This window comes from Myzus persicae, unplaced genomic scaffold (genome assembly GCF_001856785.1).
Source record: "Myzus persicae strain clone G006 unplaced genomic scaffold, MPER_G0061.0, whole genome shotgun sequence".
In the NCBI taxonomy this organism is placed as follows: Eukaryota; Metazoa; Arthropoda; class Insecta; order Hemiptera; family Aphididae; genus Myzus; species Myzus persicae.
This window is the reverse complement of record NW_019102568.1, coordinates 81,840-91,931: the sequence shown is the minus strand read 5'-3', so window position 1 is coordinate 91,931 and position 10,092 is coordinate 81,840. Positions and strand designations below refer to the sequence as shown.

At 31.5% G+C, this 10,092-nt stretch overlaps 1 protein-coding gene across 1 annotated transcript; it reads right to left on the bottom strand.

Moving 5' to 3' along the window:
• Window positions 1–7,411: 7,411 nt before the first annotated feature.
• LOC111032585 (28S ribosomal protein S27, mitochondrial) lies at window positions 7,412–9,390 on the bottom strand. Its single transcript, XM_022312965.1, has 2 exons — window positions 8,116–9,390; window positions 7,412–8,057 (listed from the first exon to the last, which is right to left on the bottom strand). Exons 1-2 carry the CDS (start codon window positions 9,151–9,153, stop codon window positions 7,779–7,781), a joined length of 1,317 nt encoding a protein of 438 aa, XP_022168657.1. The 5' UTR covers window positions 9,154–9,390; the 3' UTR covers window positions 7,412–7,778.
• Window positions 9,391–10,092: the final 702 nt, after the last annotated feature.

Genomic DNA, 10,092 nt, shown 5'->3' with positions numbered 1-10,092 from the left:
TTAAGGCGGCGGCGGCTCTGGCGGCGCACTGTACAGTCTTTGCGGCGCGCGCATACAGAGTGATGCGAGTGGCTGGTGTTGACGTGCCGGTCGCGCTTTTCCGACAAAATTATTGTACCGCGAGCGCCGGCCGCTGTAAAACGGATACTAATAATAATTATTGTGGGTAGATATTTAAAAATGTAAATGTTACAATTCAATTTTTTTTGTTCTTGCGTAGTTGTCGCATGTTATGCATAGCGTTTTTATAATTTTATTAGCATTATTATTATTCATATCACGTACGGGATAGAGGGGGGGGGCTACGTTTCCCGTGACGACGAAATAGATTTGGGCAACCAACGAAATCGACTCGGAATAATGTTGTTTTTGGATGTTATAACATTATCTCATGAGTCAAGTCGAAATTTAAACTGTTCTTTGACTATTTCGTCATTAGATTTGTTCAACGCTCAGATACGAGTGCCTACCCAATATCTGGTATGGTATGGACCTACGTATCATATACCGCCCGATTAACGCATTAAATATTATGTATCGTGTACCCGTGACTTCATGTAGATATATTATAATGAAATGTTAACACCTCTTAAAGTCTTAACGGCTCTTATAATTACATAGGCATCTAAATAGAAAACAATTTAACGATTTCGTAGTGTAAAACATTAATATTACGACAGTATTGGTGTCTGTGCGCAAGTCGTTTTAAAATCCTTTTAATTTGCGTGTAATTTATTCGCCGGGGTCGTCGTTTACTAATCGATGATTTATACGCCGCCGATGACCAGTGAAAACTGTGAGGTAGCGACAAATTCGCTGAGAAAATCCTATGACGTGGAAAGCGGAAAAAACAAAACGCTTTTCAGATCTGTGAGCTTTTTACTGATGGGTGGGCCGCCGCGTTTGAAAAACTTAACCGGCGTTTGTCGCATGCTCGAGAATCACGAGAATCACCCTGTATACGTCAATATATTATCCGTTAACGCCGTTTGTACTTCTCACGCACAGTCGTCCCTTTTCGCCATACGATACACCGGCTGTGCGACCGGCGGGCGGCGAATAGCGACGGCGGCGCAATAACGTTCCGGGCTACTACGACGAACAGTCTGACCTCCTTGGACTCGTTGAGTTGCCCACACTGTTCGCCGGATGTCCACGGTGTACCAGTCTTCTCCACATCATCACGGCCGGCATCGGTGGTCGGGTCGATCGTCAGCCGCGGCGATGGGCGATGAGTGATGACGTCACAACTTTTAAAGTTTCGCTGCGGGCGAAAAACAGCTGCTGCCGCTGGCGAGCCTGCTAGGTTACTTACCATCTGACAAAATATCGAGTTATTGCCTTAGGCAATCGATAGTACTTTCTCGCCTTCTCGGCTGTACTACAATTTGATAATTGTGCTTACGTATGATATACGATGAAAAAAAAATGTGCAGGAACATAATATTATATAGGTACATTTACAGTCATAGACCACAGCAGGGCACAATATATACCTACATTTTATTAATATATACTAAGTAGGTGTTTGGGGGCAAAGTCAAAGAAAATCCATAACGTAATTTAAAGGGATTTAAAATTTTTTAAACACCTTGATCAATGACTACAATAATCAGTCGTTTGTATTATTTAAATCATATAAAGCGAGAAAATATTATATCCGAATGGACACAACTGAACAATGTTCAATGTTGATATATCTACCCGGTTTTAGTACTGGGACCCTGAAAATTGTTATTTTATTTATGACTTAAATACGTAATCGTAAGTGTCAATTAAGTGTGACCACTGGTGATTTTTACTGAACACTAAATTTTATAAATTTGGATTGAAATTAGTATATTACAGAGTAAAATATAATTGGCAATTGTATTGCCGCAGTATGGAGTGTATCGTTCTGTTATTATTGTGTATGTGTTTGATACTTTGAACTTTTATTAAAATGTATTTATTAATAATATCAATATTTCATATCATAATATTTTGTACCAGTGCAGGTGTTATTAGAAATATATTTCTCCTGGGGGAGGGGATAGAATTTTTTTTACACACACAAATACACAATACTACATTTTCAAGTACAATGGTAAGTGGTAGCCTATATATATAAAGGCTCTGGGGAAATCCATCCCCCTCATACCCCTTTAATTACGCCCCTCTTATAAGCATCTTGCTAAACTCTATAAGTAATAAGTATTAAGTAATAAGTCAGTGCCATTACTTATTTTTTACGTACCTTAGTACCTACATAATCTATATCGTGTATTATGTACATGTGCAGTATGATTGTGCCTGAGTTATAAGTATTATAACTTATAAGTATACCTATTACTTGATATTAAAAATGTCTAGAGTATAATACCTACTCCTACATACCTACAGTTAAAATAACTAAAGATTAACTGTGAATTAAATGTTCAATGATAAAGAGAAACATACAAAATGAATTTATTTTATGGCCCCGGTGAAAAAAATGTTGGGCCACTATAATACTATACTATGATATGAAAATAAAAAATGTGTTGAAATAGGGCGCCATAAATGTTTTAATTTAGATGAAATAATTAATAATACCCTAAAAACGTTTAAAAATTCCTAGTGTTTGATTGTGCCCATCACTAAAAAGTACCTATAAAAGATACTTATTTTGGTGAAAACTACTAACTCTATTTTTTGGCTACCTGCAGTGGTGCAAATTACAAGTTCTCAAATAAATGTTAATGAGTAATGAGTTATTAATTTAAAAAAAAAACCACTTGGTAATATAATAAATTAGTTATAACTTATAAGTTTAGGTACCTACCGATGTCGTATGCTATTTACACAATAAATGATCATGCTATATCTAATAATTACCTATGCAATCTAAAAATACTATTTATCGTACACCATTCGTGTATGTAAAGGGTGTTTGTCATTACTCATTTGTAGTTTGACATATTATTCATACTGACGAAACTTAATGTGTAATTAATCGCTATTAATAGACGAAATATTATTTAAACCAAAAAGGCGTTCAAACAATAATTTTGTGAAAAAATGAATAAAATAGTCGCTAACGAAATTCCGATGGACCACTTATAAAATCAAAGTAGGTACAAACATGTAGTTGTCAAATATATCAGTAGAAAAATCTAAAATTTATAATCTTTAAAAAAAACCACTTAGTAATATAAGAATATAGCACTTAAAGGATTTTATTAGTTGTACTTTTATTACCTACTATATATTATTAAAATTTGAATATAAATAAATTATATGATACCAATATGTTAGGAATTGGGGGAAGTGCAAATTTTTAGTCACTATGCGAACTATGTGCTGTATAATTATAAAATGTATACATATAGATATTATTATTTATTTATTCATTGTACCTCACAAGTCACAAATTAATTACATTTTTAACTGGAACTGAGAGGGACGGTCAGTCCTAACCCCTAGGTGATATATTGATATGTTAAAGATATGGATACTATTATATTTATATAAATATATAATAATATAAGTCACACTTTTATAAGCCATAATATAGTATATACCTTTAAATAATCAATAAGACATCAAGTTATAAAAAAAATCATCAAATTTTACCAAAGTTCAAAACAATTAACAGGTATATTGGTAAACCATAAATCAAAACAAAACTAATACCATGACTAAAAAATAATATTAAAATAATTCACTCAGTTAGATGATAAGTTGGTAGGTATATTAATTTTATTTAGGTACTAAAACAAATTAAAAGTTAAGTTGTAACTATTTATAATAAATTATTCAGTGCTGTGTAGGAATAACAAAGATCGTGATTTTGACTATTCAGAGGTTAGATACGATTAGTTTATTAGTACGCTTGCGAGTAAAATTGTATGCGACGTTGTCAATTTTTATTTTTTTATAACAAGTTTTAGTTATTTCATAATTATTTTTAAAATTTAATACAAATACATCTGAATAGATATTCAGAAGGTATTTAAAATTTAAATGCGTTTACTCAAATACTTTACAAGAATGTTGTATTACCTATACCAAAAATGTTATTTACCGCTAAATGCTAATGGATACATATGTAGTCACTAGTCAGTCTACGTCATAAGAGACAATAATTATGATTATTAGGTATACATATATCATTAATACTGTATAGAAGTACACTGTTTTTCGTTCGGAATTTACAACAAAGATAATAACTCTGATCCAATATAAGTATGATCTAAAACATAACCAATTTGTTCTTAGTGATGGAAGTTTGTCAGGTATCGGCAATAATAAGTAATAAATAATCCATTATAATAACGTAGCCACGTAGGTACATATCACCACAATCTGTATGGATATTTACCGTAATACCGTGGATATGTATCTAAAGGTAAGGTATATTTTGGCAATGTTGCTTAAAAATAAAAATATTATAACATGCGCAATCGTACGCCTAAAAAGATACCGCCGGTATCGCCACAATAATAAGAACCGTAATCGTATTGCGCCAATCTATAAGGAATATGTGCGACGACAGTGTCACAGGTGTTGATTTAATGGGTGGAGAGGGTATCCCACGTGGGCTGTACTTAACTTGGGAAAAATTCCAGTATAATTCAAAAAAACATGTCGAGTTTACAGACATACAGTGTAGTCTACGTAATATTATATGCATGCATGTGTGTAATAAATTATTACTAATATTCATAATAATAATATAGACTTATTCAAAATAATTTTTTTTTTGTTTGCCTCCCATCCACCATAATTGTTGTTCTTGATCAAATTTAATGTTTCCCCTAAGGAATTTTTTTTTCAAGTGTCATCAATAATTATAGATTTTCTACGAAATTGGAGCTCATTTCAAAAAGCTCACGGAAAGAGCTTAAAAAGAATCCTACACAGACTCTTGTTGTTTTCGCTTTACATGCACATAATATACCAAATTGACACTCAACAGATCATGTTTAGCTTCATTAGTTTAAAAGTTAGAATGAATTGATGACCTAGTGACATATTTGATATTATGAAACTTGATGGTTAATACGTTGTCTGTGTTTGTATGTGGGTTTTTTACGATGGTTCAATTTTTAGCAAATTGTTCGTATATACCTAATATAGTGTAAATTAAAAATGCTCATAACTTACTTAAAAACTGAATTATCGTCAAAAATCCACTTAGGCACAAACACAGATATTGTTCCTAGTCCGAAGTTCCTACCATCAAGACATCAAGTTTTATAATAGGTCGATTCACTCTAATGTTTAAATTAACGAAGATAAACATGATCTGCTGAGCGTAAATTTGGCGTACCTACCCATGTTATGCACTTGTAAGACGAAGACAACAAATGTCCGAACTAATTATTTATATTAACCTTTTAGGCCTTTGCTTCCGGCTCACATTCAAATATTTACTCAACTATTATAGTAGGTACATATTTTTTTAAAATCTATTTTCAATAATTTGGTAGGTACTTTGTAATCACTAATCACTAGCCACTAATCAATGAACGATTTACTGACAAACGCAGACAACAGAAATATTCAAATTGTTTAATAATTAATAACTAATTACTAATTAGTAATTTGTTATTTTTATACCATTTTTGAGATCTATCAGTAGGTATATAAATTACCTACCACACAAATCGCAAACAACAACCTGCATTCTATGAAAAGAAATCGAAATTATAATAATTATTTCTCGTCCAAATGTGCAAATTTGCATATTAATACCAAATTGCCAACCTATAACAAAAAAAACATTTTAATAATTGGATTTTATTATGTATAGAATAATAGAATAAATTAGGTAGGTATATAATATTTATTAAAACACTACCTATATAATATCAATATGCGTGTAATATTTCAAAAAAATCTGTTGTACATACCATACGTTATTATGTTTTATAAAATATAAAATAATTTATTACCTTCTTAGCTTCCATATTATTTACTCCCTAATTGATCGGCTTATAATTTAATTTGAATACCTTTAATTTATTATAATTTATGAAATTGTTATTATACATTTAAATTTATCATATTTTAAAAAAGGTATCTTCAAAATATTAGAATGTTGTATGTATAATATTTAAACCTACCTTATCTGTCTCTTTCGGCTCTGAGCCATTACCTGTTGTTCTGCTTAGTAATAAATTCAATTGCGAAAGATATACACGGTTAGACATTATAGTGCATTATTTTTGCACATGATCTGATGATGTTGTGTTAGTGAAAGCCTGGAAGAAGTAAACAATTGGAAGATTAGAGAACAGTGCTTATAAGTTACAGGGAATTATTGCCTAAGTAGAAGTAAAGTAGAGCCAATTGTGTATGGATTTGGAGGGAGTTATAGAGAAATGAATGAGACAAAGTTAGATAAGGCATCAGTGTTATTTCTCCTCAGCCCTCACCAGTGTATATTAGGATATTCCTGACTCCTGTTAAGTTTTATTTAATTTAATTTACACAAAAAACATATTCTTTATGTTACATTCATAGTTGACCTTGACTTAATATGTAATATGTTTTATTACTGTATTAACATAATGTAAAAAATTAAATGATGTATTTTTAACTACCTGAATCTGTAAAATAAATAAATTATATCAGTTAATAACAGAATAAACATTGAATCTCTAGTCTTTAAATTATAAATTAGGGTTAGCAGAAAATGTAATGACATCTATATTTAAAATTAAATTTTTAGTTAATCAGGATTTAAAAATTAAAAGTAAAGTCAAAAATTACTTTAGAGTTACAGTAGATTATCACAGATGTGAGGAACCATTACATCAACATAAATAGATAATGCTTACTAGAATTATTGGTCATCCACCTATATTTATACACATACATATATTTACACTACATAAGACACAACAAGTTCAATAGTTCTAGCCTAACAGCAACCCACATACAAACAACTTTTGATGACTATAATACACGTAACTCTTTCATAATACTGCATTTGATATTTAATTGAGCTTGTGTACTATTGTACTAATGAAATATATCAATTGTAACTAGGGCCCCACAAGGTGGGGCTGATGGACCTCGAGTACATGGCCCGTATAAATTTATTTGTAATTTTTGAAATTTTTGTAGAAATACTTATTTTATATTAAATAATATTGTAAAATAACATAATTATATATAAATGTAGTCATATTGATACTTCAAAATGAGGGTTAATCATTGATTACCTAGAAATTATCGTGGTTGCAGTTTGTCTTCCTTATCGCTTGTAAGCGAGATTAGATTATTATACTTGCCTTTTATTTTTTTAATAAAAAAGACATTAATAATGTTAAAATGCTTATAAATCTTGATTTCTTATAGTTTACTAGCTGACCCGACAGATGTTGTCCTGCCCTAACTATGAATATTGAATTTGAATTGGTATGATTAAAAAAAAATTATATATTATTCCAAAAATTGTTATATATTTAGATGGTAAATTATATTTTTGGAAGTTTTACAAAGGGCCCGGACAAACATTTAGTACAGGGGCCTTGATTCTAACTTATGGTTTAAACTTTGTTCACTGAAGCTCCCCATATGTATGTCTTAAAATTACTCAACCTTGTTACACCACTTTTAGATAAATTTCAATAAGTTACAGAAAATTAAACAAAACAATATAGTTCTTAAGTTCTACAAGAAGATATTAATAAAATAAAAAAGTCAATAACAAAATAGTTTGTAGATTTAGATGTGAATATTTATTAATTATTACTAGGTAGGTACCTATGCCATAAATTTTTAACTTAACTTATAGGTAATTTTGTTTAATCTCGTTTGAAACCAGGTTTTCTGATTTCTGGTGGTACATATGTTAAATCATCTTTATGGCTCTTGTCTTTAATCACTGTCTTTTTCATTCGTTTCAGTTTTTCTTCTTTAATTAGGTCATGTTTGTGTTCATTATCAAAGAAGAACAACAACTGTTCTTTTTCTTTAAGATCCTGTTTGGCCTGTTGAACCTTCTGTAAACGTTTCAACTTATTTAAATGGTCAAGGTACCTAGATAGCTCTTCTCGCCTGAAGGATTCCCATTCTTTGTAAATCTGAAATATAAATTAAATCATATAGATAATATTTTAAGTTTGATTTATTTTCACATACCGTTTTTTGGTTTTGTATTTCCTTTTCTTCATTTTTAGATACTGCCTCATTTACAAAATGTTTTGATTCTGTGGTCAAACTTTTGTTTTCAATTTGCATTTTGGCAAGTTCATCCTTCAGTTGCTCAGTATTTTCAGGTTTTCGTTTATCTATTGCAGTAACTGCCAACTCTATTGTTTCCAAATATACAGAACCATCAAGTTTTTTTAGATGATCACTTAAATCATTCCATCGGTTATAATAAGCTAAACCAAGAGTCTTAAAACTATTGCTCAATATAGTATTATCAATTTTTCTGCTGATTGCCAGCATAGTTTTTCCGACCAAGTAATCACCATCTGCCAAATCAAAGTGATCATCAAAATATGGATTTCTCAAAAAGTCGACACGTACTCTTCTATCTACTTCATCATCATCATCATTATTTGTTTCATCTGTTTCTATTTTTGCTTCTTCCCATTCAGTGGGGCTGGTGATATATTTCAAACAGGAATATAATCCCATGGCTTTGGTAATATCATTTTCTAGTTCTTCTTGTAACATTTGGTTGGAAGCAATCACTGCTGCACTTCGAACATCATTGTCTTTTATAAAACGATCCATTAATAAGTTACACAGATAGTAGTCGGGAAAAATTCCGTAATTAAGGCGATCCTTCAAAATCCTGATGAGGTCATTGATGCTATTTGACGCAACAAGCAACCGCACGACTGCATGATGCGTGGACGGCAGCAGCGTGCCAGTCTGTGCAGACAAACGAAACTTATGCACAAGTTCCTCCAATTCCTCCAAGTATGTATTGTCAGTCAAAGAGTTGGCAAATACATCCAGATCAACGGCACTAATCTGCTTTGATCCTTGTTCTAAAGTAGTGGACAACTTGTGGTAGAGCACTTCAGGTTCGACTTTCTTCAGTAACGAACAGTCCAGCCGTTCTTGCCATACGTCTTCGCACCTGTATGCCTCAGTTAGAAACAACCTATTCCCACGCAGTCGGCGGCCAGCTAATGTGGTCAGGGATTTTTTCAGAGCAAACATTATCAGTGACTGGCTTTTTATGATTTATTGCCACTAACACGAACGCATGGTTCTTATTTATTCGGAAAAAAAACGTTTGAGGTAATATATTAGTTTAAAAAAACAATAGTTATTAATATTATACTAATAATTATATTGTAAATTGTTAGTACTATGTTTAATATCTTCACTTATCCGTAAGAACTAAGATGGTCCACAAAGCCTGCTAAGCTAGTAAGCTGCCGGAATATCAATTCCTCACTCCACTTATCCACATGCGGTCTTTGTTATCATATTATTTTGATAAAATTATTCTGTGATAAAAGTTATCTTCCACAAGCATAGATAATAAATCATTATGTGATAAGAATTCTAAATATTCTTACATCAAAAAATTCAGAATTCTTATTTTTAATCTTTATTGACTTTTGACTATGCCTAAAAATATCTTAGTCCAAACCTCTGACTAACCACTAAGCGATAATGTACTATAACTGTGAATTCATGAATTTACGTATCATTAATCGATTGTATCCTGAATCAGAATAGTAGAATCATAGGCGGTCCCAGGATTTTACTTCAGGTGCAGCCGTGCAGCATAGATGGTTAATTTCTAAATGTTAGGGGTATCGGGAATGTGTACGAAATTAGATTTACTGAGTATCAATGAACCATAATTTACTTTAGACTATTATATATAATTTTTGAAACTAGTAAACTAGTAATTTCCTTTCCTCCGAACTTGGTTTTTCTTCATATGATAATATTATAGATGTGATCGCGCGTGACTATAAATACCGCTGTTAGCCTAGGGTCTTCCTCCCTTTAATTCTGGCTTGATCATCAGATCTACGAGCTAACAACTATCCAGTGTTGGGTAAATTACTTTCGATAAGAAACTAATTAGTAATTATGTTACCTACTTATTACATTAAATATTTTTATTTAAATTACATTCGG